Source organism: Phytophthora sojae (genome assembly GCF_000149755.1).
Source record: "Phytophthora sojae unplaced genomic scaffold PHYSOscaffold_3, whole genome shotgun sequence".
NCBI lineage: Eukaryota > Oomycota > Peronosporomycetes > Peronosporales > Peronosporaceae > Phytophthora > Phytophthora sojae.
In genome coordinates, this window is record NW_009258117.1 from 6,591,848 (window position 1) to 6,617,949 (window position 26,102).

Genomic DNA, 26,102 nt, shown 5'->3' on the forward strand with positions numbered 1-26,102 from the left:
CACGCATTAGGATCTGATAGAACCCATCGCGCAGATCAAGAGCACTATAGATAGTGTTCCTGGCCATCGAATCGATGATAACATCTTTTCGAGGTATCGGCATCTGCGCCGGTATCGTCGCGTCGTTCAGCTTGTTATACGCATGAACGATGCGCCAGCCGCCCTGTGGCTTCTTGACACAAAACGTCGGAGCACTGTGCGGGGATTTCGATTCCCGCACTTGTCCAGCTTTGCGACGACTTTCGAAGAAGTCGTCGATTGCTTTGACCTGCTCTCGCGGCAGTGGCCACTGCCGCGTGACACAGTACTTCGTCCCCGGCACGAGATCAATCTCGTGCTGGATTCCCTTGTCCTGAGGAAGCTCCGCAGGAATCTCTTCCGGGAGTACGTCCGCGTACTCCCGTAAGATCTCGTAGTAGGGACTCGTCTTCAACGAGTCCCAGCTCTGCTCTTCAAAGCGCTCCTTCTTAGTCTTCGCACTGAGAGTGTCCTCACTCTCTGTGGTGGTCTCCATGAAGAACTGCCTCAGTTCTTCATTCTCGCTCTTCGTTCTCTCGGCGTCCGAGAGAATGCATATTTGCTCGATGCGTCCATCGTGCAAGTCACGCGCGAAGCGCTTCCAGCTCATGACTGGAAGCGAAGTCAACTCCGACGCTTGCGTCGGAGGGTTAGCGAGAGTCATCTCCCTGTACCGGAACCCGGCACAGGTACGCGTCAAGACGTTCAACGTCTCGACGTCCGGCTTTTCAGCCTCCGTCTGCCCGGCAGACATTTCTTGTAGCGTCTCGGCCCCAGGCCGAGACTTGCGCGGCGACCTTCGCATGCGCCGTCTTCTTGTTTTGCGGTGCCCGGCTCCGCTTGGTTCTTGACCTCGTCCAGGCCCAGCCGTGGACGGGTGTTCTTCTTGTATTCCGCCGGCGGGTTAATCCCGCGGGCGAGCGACTTCAAGCCCGGCTTGGTCGCCCGGCGCTCCGTCGTGTAGCCCGGTTGCACGACAGCATGCAAGTTTTTCCGGTGCGGGACGTTTGCAACCGTCCGCACCGCCTGCAGCGTCGGCTCCCGGAGCCGACACGCCATCTTTACCTCGACGCCTGTTATTGGCGGAGCCCTCCATTACGGAGGGTGCGTCGGCTCCCCGAGCCGACGAGTCAAATTTGTCCATGCAATCGACTCCCGGAGTCGATGCGACTTCAATACCTCGACGCCAACCATTGGCGGAGACCCCAATTACGTAGGATGCGTCGGCTCCCCGAGCCGACGAATCAAATTCACCCAATCCATCGACTCCCGGAGTCGACGGCGTTTCGTCACCTTGGCTCTTATTATTGGCCAAAACTGATCCAATCAGATTCGCGTCAGCCTCCACGGCTGAGGCGTGTGACTCGCCTGCGTCATCCGTGCCCCTTGAGGTCGGAGACTCTTCCTGATTTGCTGAAAAGCGGGTGTCGATCTCCGAGATCAACACATTTTCTCCTTCAGCCGTCGGCGGCGACGCCGACGCTTGCTGCTCTTGCGCGCGTGCTCGCACGCGCCCAGGGCGCTCCGGGACAGCGGCATTAGACGCTGTCTCGAGTGGGGGGTCGCGCGCACCTGTCCGTGCGTGCGTAGCGGCAACAGGGCCATCGCTCACTGTTCCGCTGTCGCGACCGAAGCGCACGAGAGTGCGCTTCTCCCAATCGATGACCGGATCATGCCGTGCAAGCCACGGCATGCCCATTACAATGTCAAACTTATCGTCCAGGTCCAGGACGATAAAGGTCTCGACAAACTCTTGGTCTTCATACGTGAAGCGCACGCGTACCATGCGCTTCTCGGTTTTAACGATGGCACCCGTTGCCAATCGAACTTCCAACATACGTCGAGGTATAATTACCTCCTCGAAGTCAAGCCTTGATAGACTTCGCAGTCGAACAAAGTTGTTCGACGCGCCCGAATCAACCAAAGCGCGAAGAGAGTTGCTCTCTTCGAAGACACGTCCAAGATGACAAGGTTCGGTTTGTCATCATGTATTTTGCAGTGAGAAGGGTCCTCACTGGGGGCTGCCGTCCTCAGTGTCGCATGTCCGAGTTGGACACGCGTGACTGCTTCACCAGTAGGGCGTCCCGCGCCTACTGGGTTCCAGCGTTTTTTGTTTGTCCGCGACGATGCCCTGCATCGCCGCGTCGACCACCATCTCGGTGCACGGGTGCCGTGCACTCTCGGGCATAGTGACCGATCCTTCCGCAACGGAAGCATCGTACATTACTTCCTTGTTGCTGTTGATAACCAACAGCCGTTCCATTCGAGAGGTCCATTGGTTCCGGACCTTCCGCTATCGCAACCGGAGGCGGTCGCAGCCTCGGCGCATCCGCATGCAGCTTAGCCTGTCGCAGGCTAAACTCCTCTTGTATTGCAAGAGTAATTGCAGCTTCGAGAGTACCTGGGTACTCACGGAAGAGATAGGTCTTTACAGGCCCATCTCTCAGACCCTACATGAACGTGACGACCTTGGTCGCCTCGTCTATCGGGTTGGTCACAATGTTCGAGACCAAATACCGTGCTCTCTGCGCGTAAGCATGAACATCATGCTTACCCTGCTGTAGGTCGAGGAATTCTGCCCTCGACCGGAACTCGTTTTGCGGTGGCTCAAACGCTTGTCTGAGCTCTTCCTTGAAACCCTCGTACGTGCTAAAGCACGTAGGATCCGAGAGTCGGCGTCCATACGCCCAACTTCTTGCACGTCCGCCAAGACATTGCATGGCGAACGCAACCTTGGACAACGGGTCGACGATACGTCGAGCCGCGATGGCAGTGTCGAGTTCGACAAGCCACCGGAGGAGAGGCTCGCCCTCTCTTCCGACATAGTTGCTCACGTTTAGCTTCAACGATTGCTCGCGCGGTGTCGTCCCCGACGCCACCGTGGTAGAGGAAGCAGCATCACGCTGCCCCTTCATGATGAATCCCAGAGCCACACCGTGTTGCTCCGTCGGCGATAGTGTGCGCAGCATTGCAGCTACAGCCGCTTCTCCAATGACTGTTGACAGTCTTTGGAGTGCCTCCCACTCTGGGTCCGACAGGTGGAGGCAGTCAGCGCGTGCAACATGAGTTGCAGGCGAAGTGGAGCTTTCCATGGGCCTTCCGCGCTCATGAAAAGGTTCTCGGCTCCTCGTTCGTACAGCTCCGTACGAACGTTCAGGTAGTCGGTCGTTGGACGGGCTACAAAGTGCTACCAGGTGTAGTGGGCCTACCTTGGCTCACTACTACGGCTTACACGTATGCGCCCGTGTATAAGGAAGCGTAGGTTCCTTTTATTTGAGTTAAGTATATTCGAGATCCACGAGTATACTGTAAACAAGATAAGGACTCCAAGTAGCGTGTTTTGGTAAAAGATGAGAACTGCTATTTCTGTTTTATGTTTCTGACTTCCTCTAAATGTAATATTCTAAACTAGGAATCTGCCAACGGCTGGAGGGCAGGATTCTGCTAACATGCAAGTCACTCATTGGCTAAAAGATGCTGCTCTCAACCAATAGGAATCCTAAGTCTCTATGCACCAACCGTCGTGGTGATCCTAAATGTATGTAGCCTTTGGTGTGTCTACACCAAGGACGAGAAAGTCTTTCGAACCTCTAACAGACGTCGTGTCTGTTAGAGTTACAACTGACTGTAGTCACTTGTGCGTGTAACCCCGTTACAGACTGGGACTCGCCAAGTGGGGAGCGAGTTTCGTCTGGGAACACCTCCGGAGACCTTCAACATCGACAGCAGCTGGTGTGGCCGACGCGAGTCTGGGCCCACAGCGTAGCCGTGATCAAAAGAACCGCCAAGGGGATCACAGAGTGAGGAACACACGCCTCGCCCGACCCGAGTCGGAGCTGAGCCAAGCGTTCAAGCGGCGAAGCCTAGCGAACTGGAGTGGGAGTGTTCGCTCAGTGGAAGGAGCTGAGCGGAACTCTTGCAGCGCTAAGCAGGGCTGATCCAAGTGGTGCAAGGGCTGAGCGAAGACCAAGGTCGAGCGGTCTAGCAACCTGACCATTCAAAAGGCACGGGCGCTTCGTCACACGTAGTGCGCGTGCCCGGATCAGGGATACGACTTTGGACGGATAAGCTACAGTCATGTCGACTGCTGCTGATTCGAAGGAAACCAAGACTGGAGGTGAGAAGAGCGAGTCTTCGCTTCGGCGAAGTTTGAGAGTGGCTGGATTGCCAGCCGAGGTGGTGCCGACGGAGTCTGAGACGCCCATGGCGAGAAGATCGACTGCGGGATCCCGGACAACCAGTGCTGAGGGAGAAGCTGCGTCGTCAGGCGAGGCTGCGTCAAGCGCTGAGCCGGAGGTGCCACCAATGACGGAAACTGCTGTACCGCCACCAAGTTCGCCCGAGAGGAAGAAGTCTGAGGATGAACAAGGTGTGCTCAGCCGAGTGCTCGTGTTGGTGAAAGTCCAAGCCTGAGAGAGCCTGCTGTGAGTCGAGCGTTGACGCCGCGCAGGACTTCTGAGGCTGCGACTGCAACTTCCCAGCCGCAGGTGTTAACCCGGAGCCAACTGCTGCGGATCTCCGCAGTGGCCAAGCCGAGGGTGGTGCACTGAGCGTGCTGGGAAGCCGAGAGATGCAGCTGCGAGCTCAAGGTGCTGCTGGGACTGGGACGGGTCCGGTCCAGCTCAGCTTTACTCCGGGAGCTGGATACTTCGGAGCGTCAAGTGGTGGCGGAGCCTGGTCAAGTTCACTCTGGCCGGACCAACGCCCCTACCAGAGGCTGAGAGGAGTCCCCGAAGGAGTCGAGGCTGACAGCCGAGCCTTGTCCCAGCTGTCTGAGCTATCGGAAGGTGAGATGCTCGCGTACGGCCGGACCCAGTTCGAGATGTGGATGTCCGTGCCCGCTGGAGTCGTGCACCCGGTGGACGTGGCCTACTCGCCATGTCATGGAGGCTACGATCTCTGGGGTTTCATCCGAGCGGCTGGAGCTACGGCCAGACACTTGATGTCTGTGACTCGATCGCCCGCTGCGAGATGGCTGAACGTGTTCCATGCTGAACGTCGACGGATTCCTGTCGTCTCCGACCTGAAGGCAGTGCGCGTGGCGCTGAGACTGATGCCGCCCATTGCATGCGCCGCTCTGTTGCAGACGATGCTGCATGAAGCTGGCTATGAGTTCCTGAACCAAGTCCCAGTGTGGCACACGCTGTCTGAAGTTGCTGGAGTCCCGGACTCGCAGATCCGGTTTGAGATTGTGCGCATTGCCCGATTCCTCGGAGCTGAGCTCAGTGCCTGGAAGGCTGCGGTCGGGTCAACCCCATACTACGTGAGGCCGACCTCAGACCCTCAGCTGATGGCCACTCAAGCTGCCGAGATTAAAGTTGGATTCCCTCTGGACAAGGATGGAGACGCGATCATGGATGAGGACACCCAGCTGTTCCTGGGGCCCGAAGTCGTGATGCGCCTTCAGCTCACTGGTCTCAGACCTCGGAGCCCGACCTCAAGTGTCGAAGGTGAGCCGTCTCGAAAGCGTGCATTGCTGACGAGGTCTTCTGCTAGTGGCTCAATCCCGAGCTACCACGAGTCTGGCGAAGCTCCTGCTGAGACTGCGCATTCCGTAATGATCGAGTGCCCAGCATGGTTGGTGCAAGCTCCGGTTCCGACATGTCTTTGATGGTCACGGATGAAGAGGGAAACCTGTCTGGATTAAGTTCCTCTGGTTCCTCTCTGATGTCTATGACTGACTACATGGTTGGGACTGGGACGCACATGCCCATGTCGACGGCGACGGTGATGCGAGGCTCAGCTACGACGATGTCCCGCAGCTCATTCCCGGGAATGACGATCTCGCTCACACCTCAGCTTACTCAGGCTAGTCCCGTACCGGCCAGAGCTGAGCAGAGGCCGTATCGACCTGAGCATCCAGCCCAGATACCGCTGCCAGGCAGTCCTGAGTCCAAGCGCCCAGCCCCGAAGCAAGCTGAGACCCGACAAGTGCAGTTCACGGGATTCCGGTTTGCACATCCATCAGTTATCGGCTCCTCCGGGACGACGACTTCGGATGACTTGCCCACAGTCGAGCGAGACTACCGGCGAGCCCTTCAGCAGAGTGAAGCTACTGCCTGGGCACGTCTTAATGCAGAGCAGAACCAACGCCGAGCTCTTGAAGCACGGTTGAGTGCCGCTCTGGCCGACAACCAGGCGGAGCAAGCCCGACTGCAGGAGGAGTACCGGAAACTTCAGGCGACCAACGTTCGGATGTCCGAAGCCCAACAGCAGACCAAGACGGAGCAGCAGAAGCAACTTGAAGCCTTGGAGAAGCTGGCCCAGCGCCGCGCCGCCGAAGAAGCTGAGAAGCGCAAGGCGGACGAGGCTCGAGCTCAGCAACTGCTCCAAGTTCTGAAGGTGCTCCAAGAGGCTGAGGTTAGGGCTATGCAAGCTGAACAGCGGAAGGCGCAGGAAGAAAGAGCTGCCGAGATCAAGACTAAGCACGAGCTGGAACTGCTGAGGCTGAGAGAAAAGCATGCGCAGGCAGAAGCAGAGCACCAGTGAGCCATGCAGGAGCAGGAGGAGAAGACTCGTCAGCTCCTTGAAGCCCAGGAGCAGCCCAGTCTATATCCTGGCTCCGTCGCTTCGACCGCTGGACGTGTGTCGTAGCCAGTGGACCCCCCGGTCCCAGCACCTGTCGTGTCGGCTCGATCGCCGACCGATCCGGTCCTGGCGCAGTTAGCCCAGCTCACGAGCGTGATGCAGCAGTTGGTCCAAGCCAACCAAGTCAAGTCTGAGGTGACTGGTATGAGCCGCAGTGCTAGCAAGACCCAAGGTTCGGCCAAGGGCGCTATGACCAAGTCTAAGTCTCGCGCATCCAGCACGACGTCTGGCGCGAAGGGCTAGGCTCGGGCGACCAAGCCTGGCAGGCCCAGAGGCTCAGACGGGGATGACTCTGGCTTGGACGACTCAAGCTCAAGTGATTCGTCGCAAGATGAGCTCGAATTACAGTTTGGTGCTGTGGCACAACCTAAGGGGACTGATACCAGTTCCGGAACTCGTGTGGTCGTTCAAGCGATGATCCCCCATGACGCTTTGGAGAAGTTCGACGAGAAGGGGCCGCTGGAGAACCGAGTCAACTGGTGGGAGAGGTTCATGTACTACGCTACGATGGCCCCCTGGGACGAGAAGACCCGGGTGGTCCAGCTACGCATGCGACTCACGGGTTCCCTCAAGGATTGGTGCACTCAGCTGCCGGATGACGTTCGCTCGGACTGGAAGAAGTTGTCTCACGTCTTCAAGAAGAAATGGTGCCGTACGCTGAGCTCCAAGGCTGAGCGGTACTACTCGATGGAGATGAAGGACTTCGATACACCTCGGATGTTCTTCTACCGTCTGAACCATGCTGCTAAGAAGGATGGGATCCCGTATCTGAGACCGACCGTCGATCGCGAGGCTCACATCCGACGTTTTATCAAGGCTTTGACTGAATCAAGGCTGAGGACTACTCTTCAGTGACAACGTTTCGATACTTTGGATGAATTGGAGAAACTCTGAAGAGGATCTCCGCCAAGACGAGGTCTATGAGCAGAAGCGGCGCCCAGCGCAAGGATTTCAGTTTGGACGTTTCAAACCTCCACAGCGTCGAGCTGAGGGACGTGCATTCAAGGCAGAAGGTGTGGAAGTTGACCCAAGTCTGGGACGACATGCACACTACCAGGATGACTACGACCTGAAGTACGAGGCTGATTCTGAAGAAGATGTGGACCGCTCGGCTGAGCGAGCCATGTCTCCGCCTGTCCCCGCGCCAGCTCCTGCTGTTGCAAGCTCAGCTCAGGCTGAGCCCAGTCGCTCTACCTCCCTGACCGATGAAGAAATTTTCCGAGTCGCTGAAATATTGACCTAGAAGCCGAACGCTCAGCGCTATGACCACGGTGGAGACCAGCACCCAGAGCAGAAATGTGACGAATGTGGCAGTCGTAACTACCCGACTGACAAGTGCTGGAGCCGACTTATCTGTGGGCGATGCCACGACGAGGGTTTCCCCGACCCAATTCTGTAGGCGTCAGCCGTGTTCCAAGTGTGGCGAATACCATCGCCGGGGTTTGTGCGATATGTGGTCGGCACTCAAGGCGGTACGCGAGGCAATCCGTACTGGAGGCTCGGTCGAGGGCCTCGCTCCTGAGGTAATCCAAGCTCTGTTGGATAGCCCGGAGCTCCGAGAGAAGTCGTTAAACCACTAGGCTCGCTGGTTGAGAGACCAGTGCGTGACGAGCCTAGATCCCAAGCTCTCTGTGCCTTTGCATATGTGGGCCCAGCCCTTCCATGTTGGCGCAGAGATAACCCCAAATGTACAACTTCTTATCATGAAGCTGGTGTTTACACTTTCGATACTGACCTCAACACGCTGGACCAGGAGGATGAGATGGAGAACCAGCTTGAGTTCGCCCTGACTCCGGGCGAGAAGTATGGTTGGTGGAGTAAACACACGCTGACTGGCGAGAAGCGGAAGATGGCGATGGTGCACGGAGCAATCTTTCATCACCGAATGCAGATACTACTGGATACTGGAGCTACGACAAGCATTTTGGGCTTAGATCTTGCACGCAGATTGAAGCTCAAGCTACGCCGTGGTTTCAGGCTCAGAGTAACTGGGATGGGAGATGCTCCGACCTACATTACCACCCAAGCTAAGATCAAGCTGACGCTGGGAGTGCGCGTGGTGTACGTTATGGATGTCTGGGTTGGCAACATCGGTGAAGGAGTTGATTGTCTTCTCGGAATGGACTTTATGGTGGCAGCTGGAGTACGGCTCTGCGCTCGTGAAGGTGTTGTGATGCTGCCGGACGAAGAGTCTCTGTTGTTGGTTGGAGGAGCTGAGATCGACCATGTCGGACTGGAAGTCAGCGTCTGGCTGAACGAGACTGCTTACCTTTACCCTGGACAATCTGTGATAGTCCCGGTCAAGTATCACCAAGCTGACCCAGAGAAGGTGATTCCCTGGGCCGGGCGCGGTGATCAGTGGGTCACACAGTTCATCTATGGACCTTGGCGGAGACCGAAGGCTGTCAAGGTGGTCAACATGTCCGAGCGAGAGGTCATGATCCGCCAGCACACTCTGGTTGCCTGCCTTGTCGAGAAGGGTTATCTGCCCAACGGGAAGCGGTTCGCGCGACCTTACTCGTGGAAGTACAGCGAATGGGCTCAGCTCATCTACGAAGCCGAGCCCTCTCCAGACTTTCTGAGACGAGAAGAGGAAGCGGCTTGGCTAGCTGAGCTCAATGCTCCACCCGCTGTGGAGAGGCCAGCCTACAAGCGACCTATGAAGCTGCTGCTGCTGAAGCAGTCTGATGACCCGAAGGAAGACCGAGCCAACATGAAGCAGCGGAGAGCTGAGGCGTACGCCGCCAATACGGTGTCGCCTGAGACCGCTCGAGTCAAGATGACCCGGACACATCTGGGACGTCCTGCCTCATGGAAGCCGCCGCTGCCGCGATCTCCTCACCCGGATGATATGCAGTCAGGGACGAACCCGGCAAGCACATCGGAGGGAGCTGACACTCAGTCTGCGACTGAGCCAAGTTCCTCGGAGTCAAGCCCAGCTCAAACCTCTCCTGCTGGAGGTGGTGTGAACACCCAAGAAGCTCGGAACGAGCTGGACCGAGTGTTCAGGGCTGAGCCGACCGACTTCGTGTCTGATCCAATTGATCGTCTTCAGAAAACGTATGCTCGTTGTCTCAGAGTTGAGATCCGTGAGGACGCCGACGAAGCTACAGTGTACTTCCATGAAGGCACGGAATTGCTGAATGACCTCCGGGACCAGCTCGCTGCTCTTCCGGAGTTGAAGGACGTCAGTCCAAACGCGGACCTCTCAACGGCTAACGTGGGAGAACCAGGCGTTACGACTCCAGAAATGGACGCTCAAGTGCGGACAATTCTGGAAAGACATCACGCCAGTTTTCTCGGGGATGGGAATGCGGTACCGGCCCCCGCCCGTGGAGTTATCTGTGACCTGGATGTTGGGGACGCGAAGCCCATCGCTCAGAGGTCTCGGCAGGTTCCGACGCACTTGCTCGACAAGGTGTTTGCTCTGATCAAGAAGTTGCTGGAGACTGGGCTCATCGAGTATTCGCACTCAGACTGGGCTTGGCCAATTGTGATTGTGATGAATGGTTGTTCAAGTCTCGATCGCTAGAGGGACGCTGTGAGCAGTGGGCTGCACGTCTGTCACCCTGGCCTTTGGAGGTTCACAAGGTCGAACGCGACGAAGATGGTTTGGCCGCGATCATGGGAGCTGGGATCACCCACCGTGACCAGCTAGACAAGATCGCAGAGAACCCCATCCCAGACAAGGGACGAGTTGTCCGAGCCCCACCGATCAGCTTCGAGATGCTGGAGGCGGACTATGAGGGATGGCTGCTCAGCTTTGATGGATCTGCCAAACTCTCGGATCGCTCTGGTGCTTCTGGCTGCATTCTGTGGAAGCTCCCGTCCTGGGACGTGGTCGAAGCTCGAGGATTCCACTTCGAAGGCATTACGGTGAACGAAGCTGAGTATCGCGGTTTGCTTGAAGGTGTCCGCATGGCGAAGGCTCGCGGCATCTCAGACCTTGTGGTGGTCGGTGACTCTCGGATTGTCATTCAGCAAGCTCAGGACTTGATCCAGTGTCTGAGCCCTGGGCTGCAAGTGCTGCTGGCTGAGTTTGAGACGCTTCGCCCAGAGTTCCAACGATTGCGCTTGGTGCATGTGAAGCGAGAATATAACGCAGCCGCGGACTATCTCACGTCGAAGACTCTGGTGATTCAACGTCCTGTCGCCATTGAGGATCCGGTTGAACTGGTTCAGCTCAAACAACTAAATCGGATCCTGGAGAAACTGATCAAGGTGAATGAACCTGAGCCTGCTGAACCTGAGACAGAGCAGCCTGACACTCAAGCTGATGTGGAAGTAGTAGCTGAGCCAACTCCGCTGGAGGATGCTGCCAAGCCCCTGTTGCTCAGCGCTAAGATCTTCGTGGTGACTAGGAACCAAGCTCGGGTCAGGGGCGCTGAAACCACAGCAGCCAGGGGCGACTCCGACCAAGGTGTCGATCCCGACCAAATGCTGAGCTCCCCGCTGAGCAAGCTCCAGCGTACTCACCTGAAGCGCCAACTTCTGCCGCGTCAATCGCTGAACGATGGAGACGCATCCTAGTTCTGCAGGAAGCTGAGCCCTGGACGAAGAAGCTCAAAGATTATCTGAACAGAGACTTGGGGAATCTCTCTGCTACCGAAGTTGAAGATGTGGCCAAGGTGGTGGACCAGTTCACCCTGGATGCGAGAGGAGTCCTGTACTATCTGAGTTGAGCTACTCCGGGGAGGCCCAGGGACGCAGCTGGGAATCTGAGATTGGTTGTGCCAACGGCGCTGAGGGATGACTTGCTTCAGCTCAGCCATGAGGAGTTCCAAGGTGGTCATCAAGGGATCACTAGGACCTTCGAACGACTGCGCAGGGAGTACTACTGGTCGAGGATGTACGCCGACGTGGAACGCTATGTGAAGGAGTGTGTGGATTGTGTCACTGCCAAGGGAGCTCCGCCCAACCCTGGGCCATCGCCGGGAACCATTTTGGCGACTAAGCCCTTTGAGGTGGTCTCTATGGATTTCGTTACGCATCTACCCAAGTCCGACCGTGGAAATGTGTTCCTGCTCCTGTTCCAGTGTGCATTCTCAGGCTTCATCATGTGCAAGCCGATGAGTCTGACCACAGCCCAAGATGTCGCTGAGGCCTACATGGAGTGTGTGTTCCAGAGGTTTGGTGCGAGCTCTCTGCTTCGCCATCACCGTGATCCACGTTTCATGAGTGAGGTGTTCGCCAGGTTCCGCGAGATGCTGGGAAGCCGGCAGCGTGCGACTCTGGCGTACAGACCTCAGGCAAATGGTCAGCAAGAGCGCTCAGTGCAAACAGTGGTCCGAGCTATCCGAGCGTACGTCGCTGAGCCAGATCAGAGCGACTGGGACGACCAGGTGGAGAAGTTGATGTGGGCTCTGAACACGTCCTTCGACGCCACCCGTCTCGACACGCCGTTCTACCTGGTTCATGGTTGGGACACTCACAACACTGTTTCGGCCATGCTGGGACCATCTGCGACGGGTTTGGATCAGAGGACTGCCTATGAGTGGCGTCGCAAGACTCAGCGCAAGTACGAGTAAGCTCAGGCCTGGGCTAAGGATTTACAAGCTGAGGCCAAGGTCAAACGCTCGGCTGCTCAGACAAAAATCTGGGCTGAGCTGTCTGAGAGACTCGAGAAGGGTTTCGAAGATGGTGATGCTGTGTGGCTATACCTAGCTCGAGTGCAACCTGGGCTCACGAAGAAGTTCGCTCACCTCTGGCACGGTCCGTTCCGAATTCTGGAGACCTCAGATGAAGCTGAGGATCGAAGGGACTGGGTACAAGTTGTATCCTTGGGTCCACATAAGTCGATTCAAGCCGCGTGTCCTGTTCCCTGAACGACCTACAGTTGAGGTTGAAGTCGCTGAGAATGATGATCTGGACGCAGCTCTGTTGCCCGAAGATGCTGAAGAACCCGATGAAGCTCAGAATGTGTATGAAGTAGAGGCCATCCAGGATGTGCGCTGGGTTAAGCAGACCCGGACTTCACGGAGAGTCCGAGAGTACTTGGTCAAGTGGAAGGGGTACCCTGACACTGAGTGGCTTCCCATGTCTCCGCTAAGTTGTGGAGCTTTGCTGTACGAGTTCAACAAGAGCGCCAAGGCGAAAGCACGGTTCCAAGCAATGCAAGCTGGGGACGAGCCTCCTGAGCTTAATGCTCAGTAGAGGCACCTCAGCTGTGAACCTGTGTATGTCGCCGTGACGTTCTATGTGTGAACCCTTTGTATAATGAGAATTTACGAATATGCTACGTGATGTGGAGAATAATTTGGAGTTTATCGTGGAGAACAGTGGATGAGCGCGAGGTGAACGCGCGCCGAGGACCTGAGATCAATGAGGAAGGAGACGAGAAGTATCAAAACGAGTGGTGAATTAGAAATAATGATGAACGCTCGTTGCCTACGCTTCCTCAGTCTCCTCGTCTTGCACGGCTTCCAGAGCGCGAAGCACCTCAGCAAGCGTGTCGTGGTTGTACTCCGGTGCTGGGATAATTGGGTTCGCCTCTCGTTCGGCTGTGCTCTTGGGCTTGAGCTCAGGCGGGACGATCGCTTTGAACTGCTTGTCCGAGCGGCGGGTGACCCATTGCGTGCGAACTGGTTCTTGGTCGTCCAGGGTGAAAAGTTGGTCAGCCAGCGAGATCTTGAGATCTGGGTCTCGGAGAACCCAGTGGCACGGATCCTTGGGCACAGCCCAGTGTCCGGGCTCGAACCAGATCCGATCCGAGTAACCCTTGACGCCCCTGAGATGGTCGATCAAGTCCCTGCGACGAAGCTCGAACTCTTGGGCACGGTCCTTGCGCTCTCGGTAGACGGTGGCCAGCTCAGGCAGGCCCAGTTCCTTGGCGAGCTGAACGTAGTCGATCTTGGACGGGAACGGATACCAGTGGAGTCGCTCCCAATACGCTCAACGCCAAGCACTCATAAACCCAGCAATTACGACGACCGCTTCGCACATCTCGGGAGAGAGTTCTGCATGACGAGGAAGTCAACGCGGCCATCCCACATGTCGTCCCAGGGGTCTGATCTGAGCAGCTCCAGATAATACGCGTACTCGATGCGCTTGTGGAGCTGCTCGATCCCAGTCTTGGACGGCATGTAAGCTGGGAAACCAATCGTCTGGTGGTGCAGCTTCTGGACTCGGATGCCGTTGTGAAACCAGCTTCCTTTCTTGGGGGCCTCGATGATGCCATTGCCGACACCTTCCTCAGGAGTCTCAGCTTCGTCTGGCTCAGGGTCAGCTGAGGTCACGGAGGCCCCTGAGACTGAGCGCTGGCGTTTGGTCACTGAACTGCTCCCAGAAAAGGTCGAACTCCGTTGTCGCTTCTTGTCTGCTGGAGAACTCTGAGATCTGGTGCTGATGGAGCTGGGTGCCTTGGCCTTCGATCCGTGGTAAGTTGTCTGGGACATACTGCATCCACGGAGTGCCGCCCAGAGCCTCCCAGTACATCGCTGAAGTCAACATGTAGATCAAGTTCTTCTTGTCGAACTGGTCGTGGAGCATCTGGTCCTTCTGGACTTCATCCACTGCATCCCAGAACGCCACGCCAGCCAACATGAGCTCTTGGACGTCTGGGCGAGTGCCATCCCAGCTGAACTGGTTGGGCACAGCCTTTGCTGCGTCCAGGTCAGAACGAGCGCTGGGAGATTCCTTCTTGGCGTTCTTGCGCTCAGGCTTGAACTTGCTCGGGCGGCGTGGCAGCGCAATTCGCTGTGTGAACGGCTTGATCATCGGTGCCTTGGCCTTCGGTGTGCTGGAGGCTGAACGAGTCAAGTCCACAGTCTCAGGCGCGGCTGACGAGCTGGGCGCACTGGATCTTCAGCCCGCCAGCTTTCTTCGAGCTGCTTGGAGCCAAGGCCTTAGCCAGTGGCAGCGACTTGAGCGCTTTGCGTCGGATTTTACTGGACCTAGCGGAAGTTGACCTGCCCAAGCTGAGCATCGGTGGTGTGCGCAAAGGGGTATCCGGCAGAGACGAGCTGGTCGGAGTCGTAGCCGCTTGAGCGGATCCTGAAGGCGAAGAAGCTGGCGCCGAAGCAGCACTTGACTGAGCAGCTTGAGTCGTGTATGGATCGGAGTCATCGAAGTCCAGATCACGCGCAGAGACTCGAATCGTAGTGCGATAACTGGTCGGGACGGGTTGCCCTGTCCGGTACAGCTGCAGCAACGCGAGGAAGCGTCGCCAGTTGCCTTTGAAGGCGCTGCTGTTGACGAAGAAGTCACAGAGGGCGCCGGGATCAAACGCTCTGGAGTTCAGGATCTGGGCTTCGAGCTCAGCAATGCGTTTTTGTGCCACGGTGAGCTCAGACTCGAGCGAAGTGATCTTGAGCGCAGCCTCACTGACCGCATCGTCTGCGTCAAGCTTCTCTGTGGCAAACTGAGCGCCCAACTTGTTCGCGCTTTCGAGGTCTTCTTTGAGCTTTTGGATCTCTGCGGCAGCCGTGGTGTTAGTGACCTGACCACTAGATGCTCCAGCAGCAGCGCTTTGAAGAGCTACGGCGTGATTGCTCTGAAGGCGCTGCAGCTCAGCTTGGTGAGCCTCGCTCTGACGCCTTAGGGTCTGAGCGAAGCTGTGGCTTCTCACCGTAAACCCAGCTGCTCCTGAAGCTGAAGCATTGCCCACGCTCTGCTCGAGGCCTTGGAGGAAACGCACCGTGAGTTGGAGACATTGCACTGTCCTGAGCGACCTTGCCGCGAGCTGATCAACGCCGAAACACTGGGCGAGGGGAGCCATCTCACGATCCAAGGCCGCTCGGATGCGAGGGTCGGTGATGTCTGGCGGGGGAACTGAGAGAGGCTGCAACAAGTCTCCAGTGGCATCGTGGCCCATGAGCTGGCTCAAGCGGGAGAGCTCAGGGGCTGAGAACGAAGTCACGTTCACCAGACGGCTCAGACCATCCGGAGCGCCTGTCATGAGCGCGCCATCGCGAAGATCGTCAAGCGTGGCTGGTACGACGACTTGCCCTGGAGGCGTGAGCCGATACCATGGAGTGAGCCACGGCTCATACGGCAGACGCTGGCTCGGCTCCGTCCGGTAGCGTGACGCTTCAACAGCGTGCAGCAGTCCAGTGATGGTGCTGGTCACTGGTGCACTCTGTGCAGTGGCCGAAGCCATTTGCAGCGCACTGATCGAAGGCACCGAGGGCGTTGGGCGTAGCATGAGCACTGCGGCGTCGCCCGAGACCGCGTGGGTCGCCGCCGGAGACGCCAGACCCGTCGTGACGGATGCCATGGTCGTCGACTTGCCGCTAGAAGCTGCCGAAAGAGCGCAGGTGGCCGCAGGCGTCGAAATGTTGGCCGTCGTACTGCTGAGGGCCGACGTAGTGCTTTGAGGCGCCATGGATGCTCCTTGCGAGGTCGCCGTTGCTGTTCCCGCCGAGATGGAAGTCGTGGGCACCGAGGGCGCAGTCTGCGCAGCCACTAGCGGCGCCGACGACGTCGTGAGCAGCACTTGCAATGGCGCAGAAGCTGACGCGGTGGAGACAGCCAATGGCGCTAGACAAGGCCTGGAGCATTGCGGGAGACGCAGGAGCGCCCTGCGACGCTGGATCTTGATTTATCCCGCCTGCCGGCGGCTCGTCGTGTTGCTGCTGGTCCGCCATGCGTGGCGCAAGACACTGGAAGCGGCGTACGCGGATGAGGACGTGCGGGTGACTGCGGGGGCGGAGCACACGCTGCTCCTGTAGTTGCCACCGCGGTCTCTGCACTTGACTGGAATTTCGCAAATGGCTTGGGATTACACTCCACAAGTTCGGCAAGATCGGACGGTTGTGGGACGAGGCAGTGCGGGCCATCTGGGTTTTGGGCACCGGGTCCAAGTCGGAAATGACCTCCGTGAACCCGGCACTCATAAGGGACGGTTGTGAAAAGGCTCGGTGGATTTCGCCACCGAACCCATGTCCAGCTGACCCGTATCAATCCAGGATGCTGACCCGTATCAATCAAGCAGACTTCAAGTGCGTCATGGCCGCGATGGATCTGGACCACCAACTGTCGGACACGAGCCGTGCGGCGAAGGAAGCTGAGCCCGAGGTCTGGGCGGAGCTCCGCTCAGACTCTGGGCTTGAGCGAAGATTGTCTGAGACCCGAAGTGTCTGGTGTTGGGTATCCCAAGTCTGAGCTGAGTCCAGGAAGCTGAGAGAAGCTACGCGGAGTCTGAGCTGAGCCTCGAGTGTGATGACCGAAGTCCCCGCTCGGGTCGAGGAGCTGAGTGGAGCCGGGTGGAGTTTGAGCTCAACCTCCCCAGTGGTTGTGGGGCCGTCATCCAAGATGCCGAGATGAGTCGAGGAGCAGGCGTCCGAGCGAGGTCGTGCCGAGCCCGAGCTCAGCTTTTACTGTGATCATGGAGCCTTCACCCAAGTCGACAAGCTGGGCGAGGATCGAAGGTCTGATCGGAGCGACGTGGAGTCCGAGGCCGGCGTCGAATGCGATGTTTGAAGTCTTTGCTCAAGTCGAGTAGCCATGCGGAGTGTTACAGACCTGAGTGGAGTGGCATGGGCCTGAGCGGAGTTGTCGGAGTCCAGTTGAAGTGCCGGGTGGAGAGTCGCTGAACTTAAGTCCAGACAGTGGTACTGACGGCGAAGTTGGTGGCACCGGCGAGTACACTCATCCGGCAAATCAGCCATGAGCCAGCCTACATTGGGTGCGACCGCCCAAGATCGCGGACACTTCAAGCGGATCTCAACGGCCTCCAGCGGCGGCAAGACGACGCCCGCCGACGTGAGCCGCCGCATTGGCCAAGACCAAGGATATCGGGCGGAGCTTCAAGGGCGCCCGATAAGCATACAGCCGACGCTCTTCGCGCAGCCTGTCAGTGTGTACCCAGGGGGATATTGCGCCTCCCACTTAGTGAGTCCTAGTTTGTGCATGTGTAAACATTTAAACAGAGTTCGTTTTGCCCCGAAGGACGCAAGTGGTGGAGGTCCCCTAAAAGTGTTTGTAAAATATATATTCGTAAGTTAGCACCAAGTACTTTACCACGCAACTTGCAGCGCAAAACTCGCGTCGTAAACGACTTACCGGGAAGGCTACAGTTGACTCCCGAATCCGGTGTTAACCCCCTTAAGTGCACGCTCAAGCTCATGAAATACGCTCAGAGCAGTGCATGCATCCCCGTGTTGACTCCTCTGTGAGCTACGCTTCGCCATCGTCTACATCGAGCCGTAAAAATCGTTTCAAAGCTGCAAGTAAGGAGTAAGTTGCGGCAACCTTCATGCTCTAGTTAATTTCATTCACGTTCGTGACCTGCTCGAATGGAAACGGTGCCAATTCTTCTCCCAGAGGAAAAAAAACACGCAATCCTCTGGGGTTCTTGCAACGAGCGAGACGCTCCTTTGTGAGCCCTTAGTTTGATTTACCCGAGCAAAAGCAGACCTTCATTAGTACAGAACTAGTCTTCATTCATGAAATAAAAGGCCTCACCCGAATACAAGTCCTCTCGTTATAATCGATGATTCGCAGGGGCTTATAGGAATTAGAAGACCGGCTTCTATTCAGTAAAATCCGTTACATACTATTCTTCCGTCAAATTTCTGGCACGACTTCGTTGATAACTTAGCACGAGAAAGTCGCGAACACAATGCCAATCAGTATCCCTAACACACCCACGACTTTCGCTACAAGGAATTCCCCTTTTTTACTGGGGAATACCTTGTTGCGAAAGTCGTGGGTGTTGGGATAATTTAGTGAAGGCAGTGCGAAATGACTACAGGAATAGCGGCGTCGCTAGATGCTAGCTCACTCGTCCGCCCGCGACTCGTTCGTGTCAAGTCGACGTCTCTTCTCGACCTCCTTCCGGTAGAACAGCAGCGTTTGAATGGCATCCCGCCCTCGAGTATCCGTTGGCGCTGCTGGTCGCACCCCACTCGACGATCGGTCATCACCACCGACACTGCATTTCTTCAGATCAGCTTGGGGCTTCAACTTGGAGCGAGAGGAGATCGTACCCTTAGCTAGTCGGTCCAGCAGCTCACTCGCTTCCGAGGGCACCACGAACACAGGCGCTGGTGGCTGGTACGTTCGACACAAGAGCTGGTGTCTGAGGGACTTAGCAGGTGCTGGAGGCAACAGAGTGGAGGCATTCCAGCCTTGCGGGGTGGTGCTGGGCTTCTCATCTGCAGCAGGCTTGTTCTCGCTTCTGGCCGCCCGAGGCTGCGAAAGACGGCGAGTACCAGCAGTCGTAGACTTAGTCTGGGGAGGTGATAGCCAGACCTTCGAGGCTGCTGCGTTGAGACTCCCACTACTCAAGCGTCTTGACTGAGACGACTGTGATCGACTTCGCTGGGTGCTGGCGCGAGTCGCTACGTTTTGCCGGCTCACTCGCGCCTTGCCTTCGTCGGACTCGAAGAACTTGAGCAGCTCCGATAAGTCTGGAGGGGCGGGGAACTCGCGCGAGGGCATTTCGCCCTGGACGCAAGTCGGAGCTTATCTTGGTGTGCCACCACTGACGTCCATGCAACGTGGTGGACCCCGGAAATACTCCGCAGTAACTGATGATGTCGCGGCAGATTGAAAGCAAGAATAGCTAGTGGCTGGGTCACGCACGACATGCAGCGGTGCTGAGTGCGAGGGTGACTCGTAGTAGATGAACCGAGCCACAGGAGCGAGCTGAGGATGACGACGACCGCTTCGGCCGCAACGGATCTGACCTCCACCGATCCGACTTTCATAGAGGAAGCGCCGACGGGCACAGGTGACGACCGAATCGAAGCAGACCGAGCGGTGTTTGCTCGATCCGCTTCCATTCGCCGGCTGTCGACTGTCACCTCTCGGAAAGGATCGTTCCGACGGCCCTCGCTTCTGCTCGGCGCTAACTCCACGCCTCAGCTTCCAGCCTCGTCACCGCTCCGACGTCCAGCAACAGCAGCGGCCACTACTCACAGTCGAGTGCACCAAGCACTGCGCGATAATGAGAACAGCTTTGAGTTCTCCAGCAAAGAGGCCACGCTCGATGGACTCTGGTATTCGTCACGATTCCCGATCAAGGAGATCACGAGCCGCGGTGTCGTCCACAGTCGCGTAGCATCCGCTACGTTGCTTCGAAAAGAGAAGAGCAGTACAGCACCCAAGACACAGCAAAGTACCAACGATGACAAGCCCCCGGTTAGTGGTGAGTCTGAAAACGCAGACGCAGAAGTCGAATTGACGCCCGAGATGGATATTCAAGCCAAGAAGAGGGAGATGCGGCGACGACTATTAGCTGAACGTGCTCGGTCTGCGGCGCCGACGTTGATGTCGGCTTCCAGCAGCGATTCGGCGATCAAAGCGCCCACCGCAGTGGTCGATGAGGCTGCCTTTATCCTCCGAAAGCGGCGCTGCGCCAAGACCTTTGAAGAAATGATCGCTGTCCGACTGAAGCCGCATAATGGTACAGATGACGCGAAGCCCAGCACTAAAGCTACTGTTGAAGCAGTTCATGCGGATCAAAGTACGCAGTCTCCGCAGATCGACGAGGGCATTAGCAAGCTGCTGGAGCACGGCATCATCCAGTCCGTGCTGGCTCTTAGCGCAAGTTCTGACCCCGCTACTGAGGCGCACTGCTGTCGAGCGCTGTACTATTTGTCTCGAGTTCGTGCCGCTCGCAAGTCCATGATCACTCAAGGCGTGGTCGCCAGTCTCAAGCAGCTTTCCCGAGCCACGTCGCCAGTTTCCCGACAAGACATGGCAGCAACTTTGTGTCATTTATCTGAAGAGGAAAATGCTGTCGAGGCGCTGTTCGTGGAGGGCATTGACCGCTCACTCTTGCGGCTCATGACGTCGCCTAGTTGGGAGACCAAGCGGATCTGTGCTGCCACCGTATTCAATTTGTCTGCTGATGCACGGCACATCAAGCACTTCCGTGAAGTATTTTCTCAGCTGTTGGTTGCTGTGGCCAAAGCTAACGGAGGGATCGGCGGCAGCAGTCTGCTAAACACCTCGTCCTCTGCGGAGCTCAACTCGTCGTCGGCCTATTTGATCAAGGCGATCTACAATGCGTCTCTGGTCTCAAAGTTCCACAGCGCGTTGCTCGGAGAGAATATTCCCCGCTTCCTGGCGACGCATTTACCGCTGGTGCCTCCTGCTATTCAAGGCTGGGCGCTGCGAGCGTTTGTATCGATATGTGAAGTGCGCGCTAACCGTCAGATCCTGCTGTCGTCTCCTTTCTGCGAGTTACTGGAGACCATGTTGCTCTCGCCAAACGAGGAGATCCAGGAGATCACACTGCTGATACTTCTCCAATTATCCATGGACGAGGGGAGCCGTATCAAGATCTGCAACTGGCTGCCGATCGGCTCGCTGGTACAAACAACCGGCCAGCACATCGAGGACGCAGTCAATGCCACCAAGTCCGGGCGTGCTGGGAAGGGAGGCGTCCCCAATTCCGAGCAGGTCGAAGCCAAACCCCAAGAGAACAGTCTGGTGTATCTGCACTCGTGTATCCTGCGGAATCTCTGCGACAGCGTGTTGACCCACCACGAGCTCATTCAAGAGGGCACTGTTCCCGCGTTACTGGAAATGAGCCGGATGCCGGAATCGACCGTGAAAGTTAACGCCATCTGCTCCCTTTGTTACCTGACCTCGAGCTCTACAGAGGAGGTAGCGGTTCATATCCCCGAGCTCACCGAGCTACTCTTGACTCTGACGCAGTCAACGAACGCGCAAGACTGCATCTTCGCAGTGGAAGCTCTGTACAACATCTCGTGCTGTGACGACTGTGTTCCTCTCCTCTGCAAGTCGGGGGCATTGCTGGACCGACTGCTACAACTTGCCACCGATCCTATACACAAGAAGGTGGCCGAGTTGGTCGCTGCTATCGTCTACAGATTGGCAGGAGTCGTCAGCTGTGCGCCTCAGCTGCTGAGGCGAGGATTCCTTTCGGAGCTCGTGCAACTAATTCGTCAGTACCCGACCTGTCGAGCCTACGCTCTGAACGCGCTGTTCCTGCTGGCGAGAAATGGGGGAGAAGATTTCCCACACGGCGGTGATGAGATCGCAGAACTCGTGCTCGCCCTGCTAAGCAATGGCAACGAGCTTGAAATTGCTGCCAAAATGTGGATGAAGCCAGCGATTCCTGCGCGATTCGTGAAGTGCAAGACAAACCTCGACATTTCACAGGGCGACCCAGCAACAATACGCAGTGGAGTCACGCTGCTCGCCCACCTTGCGCACCACCCGAAGAATCGGGGGGCTCTTGTGCGTAATGGAGCCGTGTTTCGCTTCCTAAAGAAGTTGAACAGATTGCAGTCGAAGACCAAATCCAAGTCGGGCGATGGTGACGCTGGCAACGAAGAAGAGGACGAAGAAGACACGGAGCAAAGTAATGAAGACGACACGATCCTGACGAACTGCGCGTTTGTATATTACTGCCTGACAGCCACGCAGGAAGGGTGCGAGTTTCTCGTAAAGGAGCGAGGAGTGGAAGACTTGATCAACCTCTCGAGGATTCGGATCAAACACACGGGGACAAAAGCTGAGAGTAGCGACGGCAAAGTGGCTTACTCCATGAAGGAGCTCTGCACTCTGGCTCTGTGCCGCTTGTCCTCGTTTGCCGGTCTGGAGTCACGACTCATTGAGCAGGGGGCTATCCAGGCAGTGATGGTCTTGGCGCTTGTGGCGACGGATAGCAATACGATCAAGGCACTGAGTATCATGACGCTCGCAAATTGTCTTGTGGACGTCACCCCTCACTGCTTGCAGTCCCTCGTGGGGCACGGGATCATCTGGGCCCTCTCTTCATTGTGTACAGTCGAGCATCCCGAAGTGAGCTACGTGTGTGCGGTATCTCTGTGTAATTTGTCAGCTCACGCCAACAAAATTCCCAAGTTCCTGGATGCAGGGGCCCCTCGTGCGCTTATTCACCTACTGTCCCACAGTGGCGGGGCGGACGCTGCCGAAGACGCGGCGATTGTGCTCGTGACAGTCAAGACGATCGCAAATCTCGTGGCCAACGAGAAACTGTGCCAGGCGTTCCTCAACGAAGGACTCGAGAAACACTTGAGCGTGCATTTCTCGTCGCCCGAGAGCAGTGAAGAGCTCCGACAGCTAGCTGCGATGGTCCTCCTGCGAGTCACCAGTGCCAATGGCGCCCTGATATCGCCGGATCGACTCAAACTCACCATGTTGCTGTGGATGGAGCAGATCATCGACATGAAAGATGAAGACCTCGTGCGCAACTGTATGCTAACGGTGCACGATCTAACTAGCAACTCGTCGCTGGACGTGGTCGAGCTGGATGTGCCTCATGTGTTGCGGATACTGGTCCAGGTGCTGCAGCGCCACCACACGCGCAACTCGCAGATCGTGACGCTGTGTTTGTCAGTGCTGTACAACTTGTCCTGTCAGCTACCAGCCTTACCGATGATTATACAGTCTGAAATCATGCCGTTCTTACGGCAGCAAGTCCCCATGACCGAGACAACACTGGCAGCGCAGCGACGCAAGGGGAGTACGGGCTCTACGAGTTCAACGCACCCTCCACCGCTGTCATCCGGGACGACTTCAGCCAACGTCCAGTTATGCTGTCTTGTGCTGCATAACCTAAGTTGCTGTCGTGCAGCCGACGATGCAAATGTCCTCGCAGCTCTGGTGTCCTGCCACGCAGTTGCTACGCTGCATGACATCTACTACGGCCCGTTCAACGGTCTGAAAGAACCGGCTGCGGTGGCGATCTGCAACATTGCAGTCGGCAAAGTGAACTCCACTCGCGTTCTCGAAGACCACGCTGGTCGTGTGTTGCTGCACTTTATCCGCAGTGAGCACTTCCTCCCAAAGCACTATCGCTTGGTGGCCGCAACATTGAGGAAGCTGAGTAACGCACCTGGAAACCAGGCGTGCCTGCTCAACGCTCGAATTGCCAACGCGATGGTCTTTATACTGACTCTACCGGACATGGACAGCGAAGCGAACTCCAATATTCTGGCTGCGTTACGCCAATTTTCCAGTTGCAAAGCGCATCTCGCGCGTCTTCTGAACGACGGAGTGCTGCCGTGTGTCGTGAAACTTGCCGATTCGCCCACCGCAACAGCTCAAATGGTGAACTACTGCTTCGAACTCATCTCGAATCTCTGTAGTATTGACTTTCAAGAGTACCTGAAGGACTGTCCGGAGATTAACGTCATCGGTACATTAGCGAAGCTTTCGGACCACCACAAGCAGAGTCACCATCACTCTCATCTCGTACAACAGGCGCATCAGGAGGCGACGACTTCACTGGATTCGTATTGTGCACGAGGGGAAGGCTGCGCGTTGGCGCTCCCCGAGGTCATCACGAACCTCATGAAGAGCGCCACCTTCACAACCGGCGCAGCCAAGAAGACGCTGCAGATTAAGGCCAACTACACTGTTCCTGCTCGGAAGTGGAGTCCACAGGCCCAGCCAAAGCCGAAGGACCCGCCCCCGCTCGTATGCAACGAAATTCCTCCGACGGACAATGGACAAATTGTTTCTCCCGAAGTGAAGCAACGGATTGGCATCTTTTCACCACTACAGAAAGAGATACTGGTGCGCGACGAGAAGAACGACGCCGTGGCTTCTTCTCCTGCCCCTGGTCATGGAAACAAGTCCATTCTGGCTCGGCGCAGTAGTGAAAGAGGTTTTGGCGCTGGAGGTCTGCGGTTGCGATCTAGAAACACGTCGATCGTTGGAGCGAGAAAAGTGCCACTACAACGAGGGCGCGAGTCGCGACATCTTTCTGGCTGGTCTCAACGAGATGGTCAAGGCTAGTTATCATGTATTTGGAACAGGTTTCGTAGCAAACGTCATGTAGTTTCCCGATGACGTCGAATAGCACGAAGCCTCATCGGTATCAATACTTGTGACGACTTCTCTACTTTTTTCACGACTACCCTTGATTGAGTTTGCGGTGCATACCAGGTTCGAGCTCGTTTTTTCGTTTTTTGAATGGGGTTGCTTCAGCTAGACCATTCAGGCTTGCGATTCACAAAGAGTTTCCAAAAGGGAAAAAAACTGCTCTGCGTGGTTTGTGCACGACGAAGCAAGTCCCAGCTCTATCTTGTTTTTTCGTTAAAGGAATCTATTGATCATTGTTTAGCATTTACTCGGATCTAGTTATTATGTAGACTGGAACCTTGATAGGAATTCATAAGAGAGCTGCAGTTTGCCTTACGTCTAGGCCATCAGGAAGGTGAGACCAAATGAAGCGACCAGCGCACCGATTGTCAGCGCAGCGTTTGCGGCACCCCATGTGGTGCTGGCACTCGCCGTCGTGGGGGTTAGAGTCGGAGTTGTGTCATCAGTTGTGCTACTGCCGGTAGCTGACGAGCTGCTACTCGAGGCCTCAGGTACTGTGCCCTTCGCTAGCGTCGGGAAGGCAAACTCATCCTGCACCTTCTCACATCCAGCACTATCGTTCGTGCACACAGTGCAGACCTGGCCGTACAGGTCGCGCTTGCAGCCATGAGTTGCCTCGGCGCACTCCTTGATGTTCTTGTAGCAAGGCGGGTTTTCAGCGACGAGGTCGTCCACAGTCGGAAGAGCGGTCATGTGGCCAATGACTTCGCTACTGATCTGTGTAGACGTCTTCGTTGATAGCAGGGTTTCGTAGGTGTCGAGAAGGGTCTGTGCCCGGGCGGTATTTGCGTCCGTATCCAGAGGGTTATCCCAGAAGTCAATGTTGTCAAGGACTGCACCATCAGTGTTTGTCTTGAACTCAATGCCTCCGTCCAAGCAGAACTCACTGAAGTTGGCGTACGTTCCCGTTTTGGCCGAGTTGGGCATGGCGGTGATGCCGACAACGTCGTCGAGTGGAACGTACCCAAGCACGCGGTAGTTGTACGTGCACGTGATGCCGTCCGGCAGAGTGTTCATGTTGCAGAGACCCTGGCGAGTGCTGGCGCGGCAGGTGGGGGTCTTCGTCAAGCCCCAGGGTTGCAGGGGGCAGCTATTGGGGAACGAATACCACCAGCAGTTCTCGTACGGCGCGCGCGGGTCGGTCGTTTTCTTGCTGACCGCCGATGAACGGCCCAACGTTGGGCACGCCGAGAGTGGCGTCGCCGTTCAGTGACAGACACTCCTCCGACTCGGTGCCATGCACCTGGTTGCACCGATCGCCGTCCATAGCCAAGAAGGGGCCGTACTCGCTCTCGTACTCCGCCAGCGTCTCGTTGGTTTGCGCGAAGACAATGTCGTAGAAGACGACGTACTTAATGTTGTTCTTCCGTTTGCAAGTGCCAGTCTCGTTTCGGACTCGGTAGTCGATGCCTTCAGCTTGGACGTACATCAGTGCGCCTTCGACAGAGGCGGTGTTCACAGTGTCCAGCAACCCGCGGAACTGCTCCTCGGCGGTGTCGTAATACTTGGAGCCGAAGGCGCCCATCGTGTCGTTCGAAAGCGGGGCGTCACTCTGAACTCGAGCGTGCACCATGTGAACGTAGCTCATGTGGTACGCGTCGTCATTTTTGATCGGAGTCAGAGCATCGATCCATTCCGTAGCGCCGGAAGCGGGCGAAAAGGTGACCGCAGCCACGACGATGGGAACGAAGACCTTCATGGTGACACGAGTGGCACGGGGAGGAAGT

At 56.7% G+C, this 26,102-nt stretch overlaps 7 protein-coding genes across 7 annotated transcripts; 4 read left to right on the plus strand and 3 right to left on the minus strand.

Moving 5' to 3' along the window:
* Window positions 1-4,095: 4,095 nt before the first annotated feature.
* Window positions 4,096-7,461, plus strand: PHYSODRAFT_256305 (hypothetical protein; the record flags this gene model as incomplete). The annotated part of the gene is made up of 4 exons (XM_009525792.1): window positions 4,096-4,387; window positions 4,500-5,595; window positions 5,781-6,503; window positions 6,918-7,461. 4 exons carry the CDS (start codon window positions 4,096-4,098, stop codon window positions 7,459-7,461), a joined length of 2,655 nt encoding a protein of 884 aa, XP_009524087.1.
* Window positions 7,462-9,766: 2,305 nt separating this feature from the next.
* Window positions 9,767-10,111, plus strand: PHYSODRAFT_377603 (hypothetical protein; the record flags this gene model as incomplete). Its single annotated transcript, XM_009525793.1, has 1 exon — window positions 9,767-10,111. A coding segment is annotated over one exon (345 nt), but the record flags the coding sequence as incomplete, so codon positions are not given.
* Window positions 10,112-12,993: 2,882 nt separating this feature from the next.
* On the minus strand, window positions 12,994-15,928 carry PHYSODRAFT_329330 (hypothetical protein; the record flags this gene model as incomplete). The annotated part of the gene is made up of 4 exons (XM_009525794.1): window positions 12,994-13,496; window positions 13,547-13,816; window positions 13,878-14,344; window positions 14,403-15,928. The coding sequence occupies 4 exons, from the start codon at window positions 15,926-15,928 to the stop codon at window positions 12,994-12,996; spliced, it is 2,766 nt and encodes a 921-aa protein (XP_009524089.1).
* A 40-nt stretch (window positions 15,929-15,968) lies between these two features.
* Window positions 15,969-17,025, plus strand: PHYSODRAFT_329331 (hypothetical protein; the record flags this gene model as incomplete). The annotated part of the gene is made up of 4 exons (XM_009525795.1): window positions 15,969-16,238; window positions 16,339-16,620; window positions 16,719-16,869; window positions 16,937-17,025. 4 exons carry the CDS (start codon window positions 15,969-15,971, stop codon window positions 17,023-17,025), a joined length of 792 nt encoding a protein of 263 aa, XP_009524090.1.
* Window positions 17,026-18,324: 1,299 nt separating this feature from the next.
* Window positions 18,325-18,987, minus strand: PHYSODRAFT_329332 (hypothetical protein; the record flags this gene model as incomplete). Its single annotated transcript, XM_009525796.1, has 1 exon — window positions 18,325-18,987. The coding sequence occupies one exon, from the start codon at window positions 18,985-18,987 to the stop codon at window positions 18,325-18,327; it is 663 nt and encodes a 220-aa protein (XP_009524091.1).
* Window positions 18,988-19,818: 831 nt separating this feature from the next.
* PHYSODRAFT_494737 (hypothetical protein) lies at window positions 19,819-24,288 on the plus strand (the record flags this gene model as incomplete). The annotated part of the gene is made up of 3 exons (XM_009525797.1): window positions 19,819-20,865; window positions 20,977-21,838; window positions 21,893-24,288. The coding sequence occupies 3 exons, from the start codon at window positions 19,819-19,821 to the stop codon at window positions 24,286-24,288; spliced, it is 4,305 nt and encodes a 1,434-aa protein (XP_009524092.1).
* A 405-nt stretch (window positions 24,289-24,693) lies between these two features.
* On the minus strand, window positions 24,694-26,074 carry PHYSODRAFT_329334 (hypothetical protein; the record flags this gene model as incomplete). Its single annotated transcript, XM_009525798.1, has 2 exons — window positions 24,694-25,434; window positions 25,502-26,074. The coding sequence occupies 2 exons, from the start codon at window positions 26,072-26,074 to the stop codon at window positions 24,694-24,696; spliced, it is 1,314 nt and encodes a 437-aa protein (XP_009524093.1).
* Between the last annotated feature and the right edge of the window lie 28 nt (window positions 26,075-26,102).